The 21,908-nt window shown below is 39.2% G+C and overlaps 1 protein-coding gene across 3 annotated transcripts in view; it reads left to right on the top strand.

The window, feature by feature from the left end:
• Window positions 1–21,908, top strand: part of LOC123024669 (CD99 antigen-like) — a 31,508-nt gene extending 9,600 nt beyond the window's left edge. The window contains exons 2-11 of one of the 3 annotated variants that reach the window (XM_044432686.1): window positions 7,195–7,230; window positions 8,397–8,441; window positions 8,867–8,899; window positions 10,644–10,715; window positions 12,275–12,331; window positions 14,165–14,188; window positions 14,661–14,696; window positions 16,778–16,888; window positions 17,147–17,200; window positions 19,329–21,908. In XM_044432686.1, coding sequence (XP_044288621.1) covers window positions 7,195–7,230; window positions 8,397–8,441; window positions 8,867–8,899; window positions 10,644–10,715; window positions 12,275–12,331; window positions 14,165–14,188; window positions 14,661–14,696; window positions 16,778–16,888; window positions 17,147–17,200; window positions 19,329–19,357 — 497 coding nt within the window. In that variant the 3' untranslated portion in view covers window positions 19,358–21,908. The remainder of the gene's footprint in view (window positions 1–7,194; window positions 7,231–8,396; window positions 8,442–8,866; window positions 8,900–10,643; window positions 10,716–12,274; window positions 12,332–14,164; window positions 14,189–14,660; window positions 14,697–16,777; window positions 16,889–17,146; window positions 17,201–19,328) is intronic. The other 2 variants (XM_044432706.1, XM_044432695.1) reach the window with 2 other exon arrangements.

Below are 21,908 nucleotides of genomic sequence, written 5' to 3'. Positions count from 1 at the left end.
AGACACAAGTGCTGCATTTCTTGGGATGTTCTGGGTGAGCTTTCTGTGAAGGTCACTTGTCCTGCATGGCACAGGCAATATCCAGGGCTGTTTCACCTAGAATGCTTCGTTTTAAGGAAGCAAAATTTAAAGCAGGAAAATGGATTACAAAGCCAGGAAAGTATGAATTGTGGTTTTTGCAAGTACCTTGGTAAGATGTACAAAACAGGCAAATTGCTAGTTTAATGTTTAAAGTTCATTGTTACGCCTCCTTTCCAGTAACTGTTAATCTGAAAGGGCAGTGCAGCATCTGAACTGAAAGAGCTTCGTTCACTAACCTGGTTCAGAAAAAAAGGGACAGTCCACTGTGGGCATATTACACTTTCTTCCAAGGTGTTGTCTTGGCCACGTAAACAAGACTGAAAAATGTTTTTTTTTTGAACAAATCTTTTGATGTGCAGTGTAGATGTTGGAATCAAATTATGTTGGCAAACATTGTAACAAGGCATTACCCAAAAGCTGGCCTAAAACAGCAATCTATTGCACACAACTTGAAAGTTAACTCCCACTGAATTCCAAATTGTGAGTAGATTGGCACAGAACTGTGCTGTAACCCCATCTTGACATTCTCTGTCTAGTTTTCCTACTTTAGAGGAAAGAGTATCTTTGGTACATTCAGAGTGTAGTAGAGAGGAGATGTAGCTCTGATCCCTTTGTTTTTCATGCCATGTCATTTGGAAGGCTTTGCTTGTGAATCAGAGCTCCAAGTCATATGATTTGCCTCATATGATAAAAGAAGGCTTCATCTTTTGGAAACTTGCGGAAGGTTCTCCAAGCTTTTTCCTCCTTTAGAATGTAAACAGCAAGGAAATGACAATAGCTTTGCTATGTGGAGAAAAACCTTTCCCAACATTTTGTAGAGGATATTTTAACATTTTGCTTTTTAAGAACCAAAACATCTGCTTTTAGTATCTCAAGAAGATCCAGAACTGGTTCGCAAACTCAAAAAATAGATGCTGATCAGGTGTTGCAAAGAAAGAGAAGCCACTGTGTGGCTAAACTAGCAACATAGAGCAGTTTTCCCCAAGCTGGTAGCTTCCAGATATGCTGGCCTACAAATCATCATCCACATCTTAATAGTTGGGGCTGATGGGATTATTTTAGTCAACACATCCAAAGAGTGCTAGGTTGGGGAAGGCTACCCACAAGAATATTTTGGCTTTCACCAGTCTGGCAAAACACCTCTAGGTGTTTTGAACTTCCATTCTTCTAAGCCCCAGCCAGTAGAGCCAATGGTCAAGAGACCTGGGAATTGTAGTCCAAAACATCTGGAGGATATCAGTTTGAGGAAAGCTGGTATATCATGATAACAGTTCTTTAAAAATCAGAGTGCATTGGAAGCTGCCCAAAATCATGCTACTGGCTTATTCACAGTTGGCTTATTTGAATGCAGAAGACTGAATTTAGTTAACCATCAAGACTTTTCCTCTGTTCTCTACCTTACAAGGGATTCATTTTATATAGAATCTTTACAGTATATTTTAATTCCTGCATTTCCACCACCATTTTATTCATGCAACAGTCCAGGGAAGCTGAGAGATAGTGACTAGCCCAAGTCCATGAAGTGAGCTTCATGACTGAGTGGGGACTTGAACCATGGTTCAATAGTATAGGGCAACCTAACTTTGCAAATGAACAATGAGAACATCTTGACAAATTGGACAGCTCTGTTAAGGATGTATCAAACCGACTGGCAGATGTTCGACTCAAAACTGTGTAAACAGAATACACAAAAAATACAACAAGCCCATGAAAAAATTGAAACAGTAGACAAAGAAACACAATAAAACAAACAAGCAAGTCATTATGGGATTCACTTGCTATATTAGAGATGGAGAAGGCATCTAATTATCTGAGATTCCAGAATATACCCGAAGGAAAGAATGAGGACTTAAGGGAATTAATAATTACTATGCTGGCAGAGGTGTTGGATTTAGAAAACAAAGAGGTGGACATAAATATTGACCTTGTTTATAGAGTGAATTCAAATTATGCTAGGAAACACAAGCTTCCAAAGGAAACATAGAAACATAGAAACAGAGCGAGTCAGAAGGGGTCTCCCGGGCCATCTAGTCTGAACTCCGGCACCAGCCGGCTCCGCTCATGTTAAATTTGCAAAACGTTCATGTTAAATTTGCAAAAAGGTCTATAAGAGACAATGTTTTGAGGGCTGTACATGATAAACCTTTAAAGGCTGATGATCATCATGAGGTGACTGTTTTGAAACAAATACCATGGAGGATTAGAGAAGGACCAAAGAAATACTTATTCCTTACCACGAAGCTGGCTAAGGAAGAGATCATGTGGCTAACACCAGAAGGAATATTTTTCACCTGGAACTCTACAAGATATAAGCTGGACTCAGTATCCAAGGCGCAAGAGTTTTATGAAAAATTTAGAAGCACATTTGAAGAGGAAGAATCGGGTGCTTCAAAAGAAGGAGGAAAAGGTGCTGAACCAATGGAATTAACAGCATACCACTCTGAAGAAGGAGAAATAGTGGATACAGACTTACAACAAGAGGAACAGACACTGGAACCAAAGGAAAAGAAAAAAGGTAGAAGTGTAAAGGTGAAGCATAAATAGATAAATATATATCCTTTAAATATGGCTTTCAAAATGGAAGAATTGAACTGCTCTCTTTAAACATAAATGGACTAAACGGACCCTCTACGAGGAGAAGGATTTTCTCTCAACTTCAAAAGCAGAAATTAGATATAATTTGCCTACAAGAAACACATATTAAGAAACAACATAATAAGCTTTTGGAATGTTTAAAGCTTGGAAAGCTATTTATATCTTCCGCTTCTCAAAAGAAAAGAGGTTTAGCATTATACATCAAGGAAAAATTAGACCCTAAATATATATTAGCTGATGATGGTGGTAGGATTCTGATGGTTGAAATAACAATGAAACTTAAAAATGTGTTTTTAGTGGCGATTTATGCCCCAAATGACCATCAGGAAACGTTTTACCAAAAGCTACATGCTTTACTCTCACAATTGGACTACCAGACCGTGTGTTTAATGGGAGACTTTAATGCAATTGTGGACAAGAAAATGGACCATAAGAGTGAGATTAAGGACCAAAAAGGCAGGAGGATACTTCCAAAGTCTTGTTTTAATATGATTGAAGAATTTAGTTTGATAGATGTCTAGAGACATAAAAACCCAACCTCTGCTAAATATACTTTCTATTCGAATAGACATAGGTCATGGTCTAGCATTGGTATGATCTGGATAGCCCCAGACTTAGTACCAGACCTGGTAGAAGCTGAAATAGAGGCAAATGTCTGGACAGATCATAACCCTGTAACTATGACATTGAAAGGGACAGTAAAAACGCCCAGATGGAGGTTAAACAAAGTCTTATTAAAGGATTAAAAATTCATAGAAGAGATAAATAAGGGAATGCAAATATTCTTTCAAATAAATAAAACTGAAGAAACCTCTTTGCAAAATGTCTGGGATACAGCCAAAGCCTATGTCAGGGGGCTCATAATAACATACTCAGCAAAAATAAATAAAAGGAGAAAGCAGGAACGAGCTAAAATAGTAGAGGAATTGACGAAATGCGAACAAGAACTACAGGAAGATCCATCCATAAAAGACTTTAAGGTACAAATGAATATTCTAAAACATAAACTGAACCTCTTGGATACAAACGAACTCACTAAGCAAATGAAATTGACCAAACAGAACTTTGAAAATGCTAATAAACCAGGGAGATGGTTAGCTTATAAAGTGAAGAAGGAAGGAGAGAAGATACTAATAAGTAAACTGAAGGATAGAGAAGGACAACTGCAAGTACAAGATATACATATTAAGAAAAAAGTGGAAGAAAAAGTAAGCTCCCCCTCCCCCAAGCAAGGTTCTGTTTGGCCCACATGCCTCTTCTGTTATGATTTCTGATCAGTAATAATAGTTTAAGGCAGTTAACTGAAACTCCTTGCATCGTATTGAGCTGTTGCATTGGGGCTTAAAAAAAGGTTCCCAGCACATGTTCTAATGCTGGAAATATCTTCTTGCCCTCCTATTTTGCTTAAATAAACAAGCTATCAAATGGCAAAACATAACCGGTTACCCAAATCACATATAGAGTAATAACTATTACCTACATACACATCAACAAAAGCAGATCCTTCTTCTGAAGCAACGGATCCCATACATAATCCAAAGTAACAGGGGTTTTCACTTATTTAGACCCTGGGTTATTTAAAGATCTGAAGATCCAAACCAGCTCTTGAATGGGGTTTGGAAAACAATGTATTTGGCTGAAAAGTTTTGCAGGTTCTTTAAAAGACATGCCAGATAAGACTCTGGCTCCTGTGTTTTGGGCTTCTTGGTTTCAGAACACTTTTCAAGAGCAGCTCTATGTAAACTGTCATACATTCATCTAAGTGAGAGATAGTTAAGAAACAGGTCACTGTGGCCAAATCTGCCTTCTATATAATACATTTTCAGGGGTTTGGGAGTTAAGTTTTGTAAGAAGACATGCTGCTGATGCAAGGGGACTATAGCATTTAACTTTATGAAAAGCACCAAGTCTCTTAAGCTTAAGAATCTTGTCTTTGCCAGACTGCATGCACTGCTGGTCCCATATGTTTCAAAATGACTTTGAAAGATTTTTAAATCTATACTGAAACGGTTGTTGAGCTTGAGACAATCTATGTAGTGCTGACACAGATAGAAATTCCAGTGTAGTACCGAGTCCTCCTAAATTCATGGTATGTTCCTGTAGAGCTAATTATAAAGCGCTGCTTAGCAGCGAGTGTAAACATCCTGTCAGAGTTTAGTTTCATTGGGAGGAATGATGCCCACAAATTCCTGCATAGTATGAGATGACTAATGCTGTTGCAAGCAGTTTGTTCTTCTTGTGAGTTATGCTTGTATTCTAGTTCCTCCACCTAACAAACTCTAAAATGTCCAAATGTCTACTGAGCTGTTTCTAGCAGTGATACGGCAAAGGCATAACAGGTTGGGATGCCAATGTACTGCATCCTTCGAACTACCTGTACCTAATGGATTTGGTGTTGCTCTGCAGCTGAATGGATTTCAGATGGGAGATGAATGATGGAGGAAGTCTGACTATTCAAAAAAAGTTTCAAATATGGGGAAAAAACCAAGTTAAAAGCAAATCCCTATTATTTTGAAAAGAGTAGTGTTTTTGTCCCTCACTATATAAACTGAAAAATGATGCCAGTCGCACTTTGAGTTTTCATGTTGCTCACTTGAATCCTCACTACTTTATTCAATAAGCAGAAGAAACTCTTCTGCGAACACTACTCTCCTTAGGTGACCAAGATGCTTTTCTGTTTTCGCAGAAAGCAGTTAGGATCCTTGGGGGAGTTCCTTTAAAAATACTATTAGTTTAGGCATAGTTGGCCCCCAACTCAGAGTGCTCTGAATATGTATGCATGCCAGAAGCATAAAATGAAAATTAGATGCTCATCTAACTGATGCACTTCTTGTGGCTGCTGCTTACAACTCTTCCATTACAAGTTTCTTCCCCCACCCCTCTTCTTTCCCTTATTTTTGCAGGAACAAACACCTGCAGTTGTAATTATTGTGGTGTAGGCCCAAATCCAGGTTGGACACACAGCCATTCTTGCCTGGTATCAAATGGGAGAAAATGTTAGGTCAGGGGTGTGCAGAAGCTAGATCTCAGATATTTGGAACTTGACCTTCTAGGACACTTTGCAAATAGCCAAATAGTTAGAAATGCTGGGATTTGAAGTCCATCACTCCTGAAGATCTGCCTTCAGTCCACCCCTGCTGCAGGATAGTCACAGACATACTAGAAGCACCTAGACCATAACTTGCCTGCTTTCTAGTTTGATCAGGGAATTCACTGTATTCCAGTTTCGGGAAAATAGTATGAACTGCTCTTGAGGTCATTCACCTGCTGAAAACTTGCATGAAAAATACCAATCTTTATTTTTTGTGTGACTGCTAACAGGGTATGCCAACTCTCTGAAGAAGTTCAGAAAGTCCAGTCTGGGAAGTATGTATTGTTGTGAGCCGCCCCGAGGCTTCGGCGAATGGGGCAGCATAGAAGCTTCCTAAACAAACAAACAAACAAATAAATGTCTACCATAGTGTTAAGAACTGAAGAATGAAAACATGATTTAAACAAGTTTTTGCATGTTGTATTCAACTTGTAGTGATCCATTTTTCTTTGGACCAATCCTTTGTGACATGGGTCTAATTTATTCAACCAGGTATGAGTCACCATAAGGACATAAGAGGGACCCTGCTAGATTACAGGAAGGAGCCATCGACTCTAGCATTATGTTGGCAGTTGACAATAGCTGCCTCCAAGAAGCTTACAAATGGCACTGTGGCAATGGTGCCTGGAATGTAGAGACGTACTTCCTTAGAAAAAGAGCTTCCACTTGGCTAACATGGCTAATTGGTAACTCTATAAAGAAATGCATAGACAGTCTTGAGAGAATGTAGTTGATTTACCAATCCTACAAGTCCTGGTGGAAAGAAATACCTAACAGTGCACCTTTTGGATGGGTTTGGGAATTTACCATGTGGCTACTTAACTCTCATGATGCTCAGTATCTGTCAAGATTAAACAGCTGAGAGTGTGATTTCAGACTGGTTTGCATGTGGAAAACCCATTGGCAAAGAGTGGTTCCACAAAGATATTTCCTGTGTGGTAACTTATCAAAAAACGGGATGCAGGTGGCGCAGTGGTTTAAACCGCTGTGCTGCTGGGCTGGTTGATCGAAAGGTCGCCAGTTCGAATCTACATAATGGGGTGAGTTCCCGTTGCTCCATCCAGCTCCTGTCAACCTTGCAGTTCAAAAGCATGCAAATGCAAGTAGATAAAAAGGTACCACTTTGGTGGGAAGGTAACAGCATTCTGTGACTTCAGTGTTCAGTCATGCTGGCCACATGACCATGGAAATTGTCTGCAGACAAACGCTGGCTCCCTCGGTAAGGAAACAGAGATGAGCACCGGAGAGTCAGGGATGACCGGACTTAACGTCAAGGGGAAACCTTTACCTTTACTTTACCTTTTAACTTATCAAAAATCAGTTAAGATTGAGAAAATAGTTTACATTCCCTGATTTATTATTATCCTGGATAGACCTATAATTGTGTATTACGACAAGATAATGATTTTTGTTTTTTAACTTCACAGGACAAGATTTTGACTTGTCAGATGCACTTCCATCTCGTAAGTAGCTCAATTCACAAATAAACTTCATGTCTTCTTTATGATTTTTTAATAGTGATAATATAGTACAGTGAGAGTTTTAATTTAAATCATATCTTAGATCGGCTTTAATAACTGATAAAACATGGGCAGGGCGAACTTTTTAATGCCCCAAGCAGTCACTGAGGCAGATGCCTACAGATCTCTTTGCTTGTGATTTCCCCTGCCTCACCCATGTCTTCCCCAGCCAGTTTTCTTAACTGGTCTCAGGTCTTTGGTGATGTGGGAGCCGAAGGAAGAAATGGGTTTGCATTCAGATACATGGGGGTGCTGCTCTTGTTTGTAGTTTGGTCCTATAGTTCCCCGGACTCATTCCACATTGGAAAAAGAGAGTAGATGAGCTTTTTAAAGAGTTACATGCATTGAGATAATATTCTGATTTAATATCTACATTTTATGCTCTTCTGGTAGAAAACACCAGGCAGCTTACATGATGATCTTGCCAAGGCCCATGCTTCCTTAACTTAAGCAAACAGAGTCATGTTCTCCTAACTCATTCATAAAACCCATTATTCCTAAATGTTTGCTGGCAGCGAAAATGTCTAGATACTTGATATTGCCCTAGTTTTAAGACTGAATGTTTTGTTTTATTTATTTATTTAGAATTTTTGTTTTATTATGTCAATGTTAAACTTGGTATCCGCTTAACATAGAAATGTAATAATAATAATAATAATAATAATAACAACAACAACAACAACAACAACAACAACAACATGTTGTCAGTTGAGCAACTTGTCAGCAAAGCTCAGCTACACAGTATGGACAGTAATCTTAGATTTTTTTTTCCTGAGTTTAATAACCATTGAGCTCAATTCTGTCTGCCTCAGTAGACCTGGATAACAGAGAACATAAACTTACTTTGACAGGACTAGTTTTTATATGTTTAATATATCTTCTAACTTTTTAAGGCATTTATAAATGCTGTTATTACTATTTACTGTTGGTTCAATTGGAAACCTCACACCTTGTATAAGAGTTGACTTTTATATTTTGCTTTAACTAGCATAAAAAGCAACTCTGCCCATTTGTTGACTTACTTATCCCAAAATCATTCAAGCAGATCCCCTACTGTGGTAATTAATTGTTCAAATGTTGGTTAAGTGCTATGTATTTTTATACTATAGACCCAACGTCGAAGCCTTCCGTGCCTAGTAAAAAGCCACCAAGTGGTGAGTATGCAAGTATTCTTTGTATTAATTAGAGATGATTTCATATTCATGTACAGCTCTTCAGTGGATCTAACTGAATTTGAGCAATAAGCTTCTTTATGTGCAGTCCGTGACACCAGTGGGATGGGAGTTGTGAGTCTTTTTTGTGTCTAAACATGCACAAGATTGTGCCTTTAGTGAGCCATCGAATATACTTCTCCCTTGCTTTCTCCCACATAAGGCTAGGCAAGAAGGTATTTTTGTTCCTGGCTGCCCCCCCCCCCCCCCATTTCTAAATATGTGCAAATGTTCTTTTGTGGATGGGATACTAATTCTTTTTCATTTCTTAAAAAAAATCTGGCCACCTTACCTGAAACATATAAGCCACATGGGTGGCTTCTAATTCAATTGTTTTTCTTGTTAAATGATTTATGTTTCCTGTTTAGATGGTGGTTTTGATTTAGGAGATGCCATCGATGGTAAGTACTGAAAGTAATAAAAACCATTATAAATTGGGCTTTAACTTGTGTGTTTTTAGACATTGGCCCATAATGTGCATATGATCAGGAAGACAACATCTCAAAAGCACAGTTGGATCAAAGAGTTTGCTTAAAAGCAGAATGTTGTTGCTAATTGTGAAGTCGTGCCCGACCCATCGCGACCTCATGGACAGCATTCCTCTTGGCCTTCCTGTCTTCCACCATCTCCCGGAGTCCACTCAAGCTCACGAAAGCAGAATCGCCCTTTCCATTTTCCATAACTTTTAGGGAAGGCATTCTCTTAAAACTGAAAAGTGAATTTTGCATGCTTCCGAGTCTCTTTGCCTTTCCTGTGCTTTTGGTATGTGTGCATTAGTCATTGCTGGTGATTGCACCCACAGAACAATTCTCATGTGGAAGTTTTGCTGTGTGTTAGATTGAAGAAAGTGGGTTGGTTCATTTCAAACAGGCAGGTGTGCCTTTCTCTTCTGTCTCTTCTAAAAATGGAACTTAATATAGCAGTTGCAATTAAGAGTAATAAAAAGTGAGTGGTCAGTTAACTGATACTTTAGAGCATCCCAGGATGAAGGCTACAAAGTTCCTTAATGAAGCACTTGCTGTTTCCAAAGCCAACATTGACAGCCCAACCCTGGCCAGTTTTGCTAGTCAAGAGACAAGGGCTTCCTCAGCAACCCAACCTGCCTTCAGTTACAAAAGTTAAAAGCAGTCTATAGCAATAGGACCAGAAAGTACCCTCGCTGTATTTGTCCCTGATTCTGTCCAGGTTGTGGTGGGTAGGTTGGAGTGCAATTTTATCTGTAAAAAGCATTACAAATTGGTCTGAACAAGCTTGTAAACAGGCCCTTATGGCTTGAAAAGCATTGAGTGGCACTATGCAGATACAGTGGTGGCAAAATAATATCTCTGTTCAGAGTTGTGCATGCTATTTCATTGTTCCCAGTCCACAGGTTTCTGTGGAAGTGAATTAACTTGACAAAAGATGTTCAGAAATGATCCTATCAATGGCCTTTGCTATTTCTCACTTCTTAGGGCTTTGGCAGATCTATTGTCCAAATCTCTGGGAAAATCCTCTGGGACATCAAGAAACTCTCAGAATCCCTCAGTCTTTGGGCCAGATATATGGTCCTCCATTCTGTGGAAGATTAAAATCCAAAACTGGTCTTGCAGTCCAAATATGCATGACAATGGAACCACTTTTGGCACAGCTTCTCACAAATTACCCAGCACATAAGGACACATGTGTGCCCTGCCACATGTTTTGGGCCAGAAATGATGTAAGCCATGTCCATGGTTGATGGCAGCAAAATGCTGAGTTGCATCAGACAAAATGACATTGGTGTGAAAGTTGGGGGTTTTGAAGACTAAAAACTGTCCCTCTGCTACCCCCACAACGTCTGGAACTGTGCTAAATTAGATTCCTGACATGAGGAAAAGAGATGGGATGTTGATGCTGATATAATGAATTGAGGGTTCTGTGCATGTCTACACAGTTGGAGCCCTCGCCTGTAAGACTCTGTGAGACTGTGAGACTCTGATGTACTGTGAGACTCTAATGGAGAAGGAGTCCATTCTTGTGCTTCAGTCTGCTGGAAGAGTGCATGACTTTTTAAACTCAAGTCTGTGTTACGACTTTAATAAGGACTGTGGCTAAAATGTTTGCATTCTTCGAATGCTGGAGGTTCTCTCTGCTTTTCACATGTGAATGCTTGTTCTTCATTGCTAGATCAAGACTCCAATCCAGCACCGCCACCACCTCCTCCTCAACCAAAACCCGGAAGCCATGGCAATTCTGGGGGTAAGATTCTCTGGAAAAACTTCTTCAGGGCCTAGTGGGGCAGTAGGAGTGATGGGTGTTTACCCTTGTTGGTCTGTTATGTCATCTGAACCCAGTTGTGAAATTCTTCTCTGTATTGCTTGGGGTGGGGGTGCCTGCAGGGATTTTAACACCTGGGGAGAACTGGATGAGCACCGTGGAGCCTGTGGACCCCAGTTCATCCTTTTGGTTTAACTCTTTGAGCATGCTTCAGGAGCTTTTCATTTCAAGCAGATTGGGAACCCTGGGCAAGATGTGGAGGGAACTGGGCTTCTAGAATGATTACTGTGTATGCAGTTGATCTTCAACACCTGTTTAGATTTATATTTAACAGGGAAGTTATAGGCAATGTTTTAAATAAAAACGTGTTTAAGGTATTTCTCTTCTAAGAGTAATCCATATAATTTCTTGTGGTGAGCAGGATCTGTGCTAAGCTAAAAGCAGAGCTGTGTCTAGCTTTAGAGGTAGACTGATGATGGTGTTCCTTGCAAGCACCTTTGAATATCTGAAAGGGAAAAACAGTAATGGAGTGTGGCAGAGATGCCTTGAAATCTATTCAGAATAGGGGCATCCTGGGTCACAGATCTCAGCCTTCAGTCTCCTGAAATGCCTTTCCTTCTGTGAATAAACACTGGGTGGGACTCAAAATGCATGCTACTTTAAAGCCAAGCACAACCGCTTGGCTTCCAGATGCTTTAGTCTACAGACCCCATCAGTCCTAGCCACTTAGTCAATGGTTAGGCCTCACGTCGCCCAACCACACCTTAAAGAATTCAGCAGCAGCTACATCTTTCCCTTTTTACACTAGAGTAACTGTGCCCTGCCACCCTTCCTATGTCTCTTGTCCAGTCGTCATCCGTTAAAACAAATGGATCTTTATTTGGCAATACTGAAGGCACAGGGACCGTGCTCTGGACTGGGACCCCAGGGACAAGTGTTAAAGCATACAAATCTGGATCAGGACCACTGTGTGTAGTCTACAGTAAAAAAGAAAAAAAAGAAAAAAAAGTAGCTCCTAGCTGTGCCTTTAAAATAATGAGTTCTTTAGTTCTCAGAAACCCAAAATCTAACATGAGAGGTAAAAATGGTTTCTTTCTTCCGTGCTTTACTTCCTCGTTGCACGCTTTGCTGTACCCTAGTTTTATGGCTGAGTTGATGCCTTAGGAACGGCTAAGATATTTGCACTACCTGAATGTATGTTCTCTTTTCTTTGTCCGATTCCCTTCCAGTGCTGACATCTGGAATGATGGCAGAGCATTATAGGATGCACAATACCAACATGTGCTTTGTGAAATTGGATTTTGAGCACTTTGAATGTTATTGTAGGAAGCCTTATTTCTGTCTTGACCACATTGACTTAGAAGCATGTCCTAATAAGCTCAAGCAGCTTAACATTCAGGTAGATGCACTTGTGGTTGTAGCCAAAGCTACAGAAGCTGGAAAGGTAGTGAAAACACCACAGTGCACAATTTATCATAGAGAACAATATGCTTGAATTATGAACTTTCTTTAACACTTGCTTTAATTATCTGTCTTTAAAGAATTAAGTGATTTGGATTTAGTCGGTGGTAAATTGCCTCCAGAAGAACCACCAGCAGGTAAGTCTCTGACATACAACATATTTAAAAATATTTGGGGCTTGTGTGTTGGACTTGTTTGTTTTCATGATAGCAAGTGAGGAACTATGCTGAGTGATCTCTGAAATAAAAGAGAGAGAAAAAGCCTGATATAGTATGTTTGTTTGACTGAGATGTAGCAGCCAAAGCTTCAAACAAGCAAAGCAACAAAAGAAACAGAACCAAACTCCCATGTTAATTTTGCATGCTGTATAAAAACTGATTCATGTATTAGTAGCCAACATTAAATATTTGTTTACAAACTGAAATCAAGTTCAATGACGTTTAACAAAGAGTGATGTTCAAACAAAAAACTTCACCTGGAAATCAACTTTATTTATCTGTTTATTACTATGGAAACAGGGCTATGTATGTTAGGTCTACAACTTTTAAGTTGTCTTCAAATGTACAGCTTAAGCACATATTTCCTTTATATTGCTTAGCTATTAAAAGGTGGAGCCTTGGGGCATGAATGAAGGCACTGAAAATATTTATTTATTTATTTACAACATTTCTATGCCGCCCCCATCGCAACAAAGCCTCGGGGTGGCTCACAACAAAAACAAACAAAATCATACAAAAATTATGCACTAAAATATTAAAAGCCTAAAAATATTTAGGATGTGTATATCTTGAAATTACCTCCAAATTTGTAAAATCCCTGCCCAACACAGGATATGGGAATGTAGTAACCCTGCTTTCCTTTAGGGGGCCATTTTTCTCATTAGCATGCCTATCTGCACAAGTGGGCAAACTCCAAATTCCTCAAATTATATATGTGCCCATACATAATTACTGCTGAATTAGTTTCCAGTCACAAAATTGGGGAGGTTCCAGACTCTAGTTTTCAGTCTCTTTCCACCATTGTATGGGAGTTTTAGCCTTCCTGACTAAACAGTTATCTTCTTTCCTATTCTCAAAGGTTTTATTTGTAGGGTAGAAACTATGCATGCGCACAAAAGTTTTTACCCTACAAAAAAACTTTTCTTTGAATTGCAGTCTTTGTTTTTGGCCATGATTGTGTGTTTGAGCTGCTCAACACTTGTCTGCTCTGAGGGGAATGGGCATAAGACTGCAGCCTAAAGGAACTAAGGCAGAGGTGGGCAAGCTGAAGCCCAGGTGCCAAATCTGGCCCTTCTGGCCTTCAAGGGTTCAGGAATGGCCACACCCTCTTCACTCCAACCACAAAATCATTTTGTGTTTTCCTGGCTTTTGTATAGCTTTTCCCCATTCTAAAAGTTTGAAATACCTTTTCTAACATATGAAGAGTTTTAAGCTACGGTATGCCTGTATTTGCCTCTTTAGGCCTAGCCCTTTGCCTTCAGACCCTGCTCCCCAGCACTTGAAAAACAGCCCCCCTGAGCTTGGCCAAAATTAAATGATGTTCCCAGGCTGAATGAGATTCTCATCTCCCCCCTTCCCACCCCAGCATACAGACTGGATTCTGTTGTGATGCTCAAATGGACGTGTGCAGCCTAATTGCTTTAAGCTCCCTATATGCAGAATGAAAGTCCTTGTCAGATCTCTTCCTAATTTTTTTAAATTGCTGTGCATGGATAATAGCTTAACGATATTGCCCTTTGATTTGGTGCTGCTTTTGCAAGGTACATACATCAGGTTCTGTCTATTTGATGCTATTTTGTATAAACTGTCTTCAAATTTAAAGTACAAGAATACAGCTAATGTGCTTCATGTGCTTGCATGTCCAACTAACACATGCTGATAATCTCAAGAGTTTTTTAAAGTAACAATTTGAGTTGGTTTTTGCTTCTCACAATGCTATGCACGTTTTTTTTTTTTTTTTTTTAAATGTAGGCCGTGCTTCTAACCCTTCTCCAGGTATGTGGCCTGTGTCAATGCTTGTTTTGAGTTGGATGCAACTTTGCATTTCTTTCTTTGCTTGTAACTTAAAGTCCCTTGATGTCTTGTTATTACTAATTTTCAGATATTTCCCATTCTTTTTATCTTTCTTAAACCCATCTACTGGAATTGTAACCTGCTTGAACCGAGCACAAGATTTTTAAAGGAAAGGGGAAAATTAAAACCAAGCAATGAAGGTGGTTTTTTTAATTGTAAGGATAGCCTTTAATTGAATGGCCAACATTAAGTACTTTTAACAAAATAGATGTATTTTAATAGTCATAGCACAATATAAAACCAGACAACAATTATTTAAAGATCCAGGCTTAAAAAAGATGACCTCACATCGTTCAAGAAAGCACTATTTTCTATAGGTAATATCCTATTACAGTTACTGAAAAAAAGGGATCTATACTGTGTAATATGCATACTAACATAATTATTCCCACAGGAGGAGGGAATGGAGGCTCCACTGAAAATACAGAAGGTAAGCTGATGTGTTCTTGCTTAGTTTTTAAAAAGTCCCTAAAAATTAATGTTTGTACTTAGACAGTTTAGCTCACTACTTAAATAGTTTAGCTCACTCCTTCTTAGCAATGAAGATTCTCATACTGCATGGGCACCAATACTCATACTTTATCTTTACCTTTTGTTCACTTGCTCAGAAAATCTGCTGTTGAAACAACTATTTGTTATTATCCTTTCCTTTTGGTGAAAAGTCTAGTTAAGGGATTTGAAGGTCTGGAAACACTGTTTTGTTTTGAGTTTCCTTCAGGGTCTTTTTTTTTTTTTTTAGCAATGTTCAAAATAGATGTTTACGGCTGAAATTCCTTTAACTTACCATAGAATGTTTCCTTTAGGAGACATTATTTTGGCCTATAGGGAAGGCCATCCTACTGATTTTACAGTGTGGGATCATAGTTTAATTTAAAGTTGGGTGGCTAATCATCCTCTTTGATAGTTGTCAAGTTTCTGCTTCCTACCCATTCTCTAAACTTAGCATTGAGTCGAGCTGTCTAAGTCCTTATTTGTATTGTACTGCTAGAGAGTCAAGAACATCCTATGATTTCCTGCAGTTGTTAGAAACTTGAGAAAATTTCATTTCTTTTATTACATTACTGTACCACTCAATAGCTGAAGCTTCCTGGGCAGCTTGGAAGGCTAAAACTTAAAAATAAAAGAAAAAACTTAAAAATAAAAAACTTAAAATAGTTTATAAACAGCTATATGCATATAAACATGCAAGACACAGAGAAACATGTGTGCCCAGAAACAATTTTAAACCATCAACAGGAAACAGGCTTGACTAAAACCTCATCATATGCTGCCAAATGCCTGCGAAAAGATCTTAATCTAGTGCTGAAAAGATCTATGCTGGCAGTGCAAGGCTGTGTAATACCTGATAGTTTCTAACTAGCACCTGGAATTGAGCTCAGAAACATTTAGCAGTCTGTGAAAGCTGGACAGAAATAGATGTTCAGATGTTCTGGCTCTGTTATTAATTTGGCCACCACATACTGCACAAGCAGTAGCTTCTGAACCATCCTCAAAGGCAGTTCCATGGACAAGTATAGAACTGGTGTGTTTGCTTCTGAGGTCCTCAAATTTGTTATTACTTCTCCAGGGAGGAAGTCAATATTTCCATTTTCCCTTTCCACCCATTACTCAAAGAGAACTCATGAGCCAGCATCCTCTATTACTCCTGGCAAACACAGAGCCATCACTTCCTGTTGTATGTGTTTAGAAGCAGGGCTGGTGAGTGTCAGAAAGTGTGATCTCCTGTCTGACTTGAACGCTGCTCTGGACAGCATGATCCACAATGTGTCGTGGCATTTGTTCCTCTCTTCCTGCCCACCAGTACTTCAGCTCACGAAGGTTTGCTTAAAAGCATGGGTTTTCAGTTGGAATTGATGTTGAAAACCAACTCTTCATAATACTTACTTTGAGTAGAAAAGTTTGTCCTGGTTTCGACACAGCCTTTTGGCTGTAACTGAGCATCAGGAACTGGGAGCCTGTGACTGCTAGGTTGTGTGGCACATATTTTGCATTACCCAGAAGCTGCAAGTCAAGTAATATGCTAAACCTCTGCTGCTAGCCTGCTCCTGGGTTGTTAATCAAGGCAGAAGGAGCCATTAGGCCCCAGCATGCAGATTTGCACCTATCTGATAGTGAATAACTCACGAGTTAAACAAGCCATTCTCTTCATGATGTGCAAACCACGTCTTAAAGAGGAACATATGTTCAAAGTGTACTATCTAGCGTTGCCCCACTGCTAGTATTATAATGATGTTGCACTAGCCTAAACGAACATTTGCACAATGAAACAAGCACTTACTAGGACAACAAGGTAAAGTGCAGATTTGTGGTGCAATATCACTAGTGGCAGCACAAGGGCATGGTAAGAGACCGTCCTAAGAGATCTCATGCACGCCTACAAGAGAAAACTCTGTTGAACTCTAGGGTTTCTTCATGCACTGAATTTGCTTGTCTAAGTAATGCTATTGAATAACTTGTCCCCTATTCTATTTTATATAAGAGTGTTCAGAGATTAAAACTGTTTTCTAACAGGTTCTCAAGGAATGCTAGCTGGCATTATTAGCTCAGTCGTTGTGGCTGTAGTTGGGGCTGCATCAAGCTTTATAGCATATCAGAAGAAAAAGCTTTGCTTCAAAGCTAGTGGTAAGTTTTTCCTTTCTGTCTCTTTTGGGGCAGGGAGGGTCTTCAAATGTTGCTCATACCATTTCCTGTAACTTAACAGTGACATGAGATAATTTTCTGAGAGCAGGGTGGGAAATGCTCATAGAATATTGCCTCAATACTTCACTGTCTGTATGCATTGTAATCAGAGGCCCGCAGTTTGAAATCAGAGCAGTCATGAGCTGAATATTCTTTATGACTTACAAGTGCTAGGTCTCTTAAATATGTTTATCTCTGCAGATCAAGAGAATGTTAATATGGAAAGCCAACAGGGAGCCCATGCAGAGCCACCTGGTAAGAAATCCTTTCCCTAGAAACATAATGTGTGTATTGTTATTGTTATGGCTATAATTTCATTCATACCTGAACCAGGGACCTTTTGTATGCAGAGCATGTGCTCTGTCACTGAGGTGAACCTTTTCATCATTAAGGGGCTTTTAATCATAGAGACAAAATTCTTCTCATCTGTTGAGAGTTGGGACAAGCCAATGGTGGCAAAGTTGTGTTGCTGGTTGTGGCTATACAAAGTACCACCCACCCACCCTTGCCCTGAACAGGCTTCCTCTCATTCTGGGCCTCATGGGCTTTATGGACATTTCCCCCATACACATGTGCATTCTACAGGGGGGGAAAGGTTGTATTTTACTGGGAACCCGTCATGACCAAGGGATACAGGGCAGGAGGGAGGGAGAGGGTTGCTTATAAAATGTCTTGTCTCATTTCTGCAGTGGTTCTGAAATGACTTTCCATATAAAAGCCACAATGATAATCAAATCAGTAAGCACAGATACAACCAGCTAAGACCAAATAGTAGGAAAATCAATCTCTTTCAGAAGTCTGCTGAGAAAGGTCTTCTTCAGATGGATATATACGTAGGCAAAGATGCATATATGCAGGGATATTTATGTGTGTATATGTGACTGACCTCCCTGTACTTCATCGTCTCTCTCTTCTATCCTGCCTTATATTTTAGAGTATTCAAAAAGGGTTGCCTATTTAATTTTTCATTTACTTTTCAGTGTTGAATCAAAAGTGTGGAGCCTAAGTAATTTCCCAAAGTAAAGCTGAAAGGAACACTGGCCGCAAATAAATCAATAAAAATTGATGAATGAATGGTTTTGATGTTCAGGGATGTGTATTTAACCTACAGATTGCAACAATGAAACAGCTACCCATGTCTTCTCAGAAGTCAACCCAAATGTGTTCTATGGAGTTTAAGACTGCAGCTTTAAATGGGGAAAAAGAATATTGACTGCAACTGTTGGTCATTGACTGTTGGTTGCTGCTGGAATGGAATGTGTTGGAAGTCTGACAGCATCCCCTGTATTGTTGGACCATAGATTAGACCTATAAAGCAAAGCTTAGAAGGAATTGGCAATAGGAAAATGTTAACAGAATTTGGACAGGGCTGAAGTTCTATGAAAGCAAACTGGGAGCAGGAAAGATTAACATTGCTGCTGAACTATTGTGTGGAACAAAGACGCTCCCTCTGAAAGAGAGCACAAGACAGCGGCATTTTCCATTGTTGGTGCTCATTATGGTGATAGACTGTCTCTGTGTGTGCTCCGTCTCCATCATACAGAGCTGTTGCTACCATTGAGAGGGCTTGCAGGGCTTAAAATGACTAAAAACTGATGTATTGCCCATGTCTGACTGCAGGGAACTTTTAACCTTAGATTGGAGTGATGACAAAATGCTTTAGGCAATGGCTGGAAAGCAAACCTATTTTTGTCCTTGGCCTACTTGAAAGTACAAAGTCTTAAGCCACAGCGTGCTTCTGGCAGCTGTTTCAAATTTTGACAGAGGCAGAATTGTCCTGTGAGCAAGGACTGGTTTGCTCATTTCAATATGGGATATGGGAAGAGGGTTACCTTTTTTCATTTGGTTCTCCATGTGTGCATTAGTGCACGGAAGCAATAGTGAGTGACAAGAACGTTGGTGTTAAACTTAGGAAACGTGTATTCAAATCCTGGCTGAGTCATAAAACTATTTATGTGAATAGGCCAATCAACAGTATACTTCAGCACAGTCTACCAACGAGGTCTTCTGTGAAAATAAAAGGTTGCAAGTTCCATGAGCTTCTTTGGAGAATGCTGGAACAGATATAATAACTGAAACAGGGGATTGAGCTCTTAAGTGCTGAAGCAAATTCTGCCTGTTGGAATCTCAAGACATAATTTTCTCAAAAGCCTTTCACTTCAGGCAGCTGCCTGCACCTATCTGGTTTTGAAAGGGAAAGGGAATCTCCACTTAACGGGGTGGAAGGGATGTCCACCTTCCAGAAGTTAGTGCATTCAGCATTGCGACTTCAGTGAATAGACTGTAGGGAGTTTGAGCAGCAGTCTGTATATTGACTCTCTCTTGAAATATTTGTAATGGGAGCATATCTAAATATTAAATGGTTTCTTCTCCTCTCTTTTAGTTCAACGTACACTTCTGCAGAAACAGTAATAAACTTTAAGATGAAGAGAAGACCAGAAACTGGATAGAGAACCTACATATTTCCCTGAATAACAACACATTTCAAGCAGAAAAAATGAATTGTGAAGTAAAGTTAGAATAGTCCTGTTGAAGCATATTTTGAAAGGAAGAAGAAAGCTTCAGCAAATCCCAGTACCTGTACTTGTGGTTTACCTTCAGAACCTTGAACATTGTGCTTTTGCTGATTATTTGCTTTAAAACATATTGTTGTTGAAATTGTTACTTTTGTCTGAAGTTTCAACTTTTGTTTTGTGGCGATAGCCTTAAATTGAGGGGAGATGTTAGTGCCTGCTAGCAAACTGCCTTTGGGCAGGCTATGTACCAGGGGAGACATGGACCACAGGGAGGTGTGGTGCATTTTTGCACAGAGACACACATCACATCCTCTTTCCAGGGCCTTGTCAGTAAGGCTCAGGCCACTCAGTTGTGAGGGATGGTGTGTATATTTGCCCTCACCACTTCATTGCCCTGAAGTGCAGCATTTTCATTTCTTCACAGAGGAGTGTGTGGCAACCAGCCACAGATATGGGAGAGAAGTTAAGTCTTGCATTCATTGGCATAGGAGGTTAACCACATCCCTGGTGAGCTGATCAATTGTGTTTCCTTCTCCATAGCTGCATCCTGGGTTCTGTTTGGGGGTTATGTCTAGAACATTGTGGATATTTGCCTTCCAAGAAGTAATTCAAGTCTAATAGCCTTTTTGATTTTGAAGCCACTTTTAACATTCTATCTTACCTTTCTGTAAAGTACATAGGAAACGAAGGTACAAGATACGTTGCCTTAATATTTCTCACTTGAAGCTGACTCTCTAAGAAGTCTTTTCTAGTACATGTTGCACTTAAGGTCATATGAATCAAAATATATCTTTATTATTTTGAATTAAAATATAGGCATGGCAATTGAAATACAGTCTCTTCTATTTCCTCTGCTTCTGGCAGTGGGGCCCTCTATATACCTTTGCGCAAACTGGCCTACAAATATCCAGCTACTAATTCTAGGTCTGCATTGTATTATACTAGAAAACCAAACTAAGTTTAGCTAATGCAGTTACCTGTTAAAATTGTGTGATGGCCTATGCTTCAGACTATAATGTTTGGCTCTTTGTTATTCACAAGGGCTCTGCCGGCTCTTTGTTTTTTCTGCCCCCCAGACTTAACATTCTTGTGAGTACTTAGTTAAAACTTTTCAGCAAATAGATAATATGCTTCTGATAACAAGGGTTGTTTGTCCAATGCATGTGCCTTAAGCATTATACCTTGAAGTGCCATTAAAGGAACCTGTAATAAGTAATTGATCCAAACAATGTGAAATCAATTTTCATGGGGAAAAAGGCCTTGAGGGCCATCGGGAACAGTCAAATGCAATATTTCCATTTGATGGAACAAATCTTAAAGAATTCCTGCGTCTATTCTTTGAGTTTTAAGATGGTGACCTTATTGTAAGACCATCCTGAGACCATTTGCTAGTGGACAGCATATAAAAGTTTTAAATAAATAAATAAAACTTGTAGAAGCTGACAACAAAAATGAAACTACATCATGAAAGGTTCAACCCAGAGTGTTACTTTTTGGTAATTCATATAATATTTAGCTAAGCATCATGCCAATGTAAAACCATTTCTTTATCACACAGAATTATTTCTGTATGACTGGCCTTCTGGAGCGAAACAACATTCAGTGGCAAACTAGATGAAAGTTAGCTGTATAAGCGATGTGTGGATCCTTGACTCTGTTCATCTTAGAGTGCATATGAGAAACAAAATGGAAGACATATTTTCTGCACCAAATATGTGTCTTAAAAATTAGGATACAGTTCTGATACCACAGTTGGCAGTATTCCTCACTCATGCTGGAATGCTTAGTCATATGATGTTTTTTCTCTCTACAAGCATGCATAATGTTGCGCCCCTAATAAAAACATCATGTTTTGACATAGGAGACTGCAACTTGCTTGTACTAAGTGGTAATACTTTTTATATGATACTCATTTTGCAAATCAGGAGCAATGCTGAACTTAAATATTGGAATGTTCTGATTTCTGAAGATGTTCCCATGTCATTCCTGAAAAAAATAGTTTTATCCCCAAACACTCATTCACTTTGTTGCAAAAAGCAAGAAGAAATCATATTCTGAATTTCTGCCCAATAGTTTGTTCCTGTGTGTATTTCACTTGGAAGAAGGTTCCCAAAAGTTCAATATACCTTACTTTCAAATAAATGCATATAGGATTGCCTGAATTCTTTTGTGAATGCTTTGAAATAAACTTCACTGAATTCAGTGGGGCTTACTTCTGCATAAAAATGAACAGTCAGGCATTTAACCTCTATTATAAGAAATATTGTCATAGTTTATTGTAATAATGCTTCATGTATATTATGTGGTAAAGCAATATAAAATATATAGATAGATATTTGGGTGTGTTTAGTTCTCAACTAAAGTTATGGCTCCTTAGATTGGAGAAACCCTATGAATCTGGCATTTAAGATCTAACTGTGATTTTCTAATAAACAAATCAAAAACCA

The sequence above is a fragment of the Varanus komodoensis genome, unplaced genomic scaffold (genome assembly GCF_004798865.1).
Source record: "Varanus komodoensis strain SLA01 unplaced genomic scaffold, ASM479886v1 scaffold1, whole genome shotgun sequence".
NCBI classification, from domain to species: Eukaryota; Metazoa; Chordata; class Lepidosauria; order Squamata; family Varanidae; genus Varanus; species Varanus komodoensis.
The sequence above is the reverse complement of the archived record's forward strand: the minus strand, read 5'-3'. Positions and strand labels throughout refer to the sequence as shown.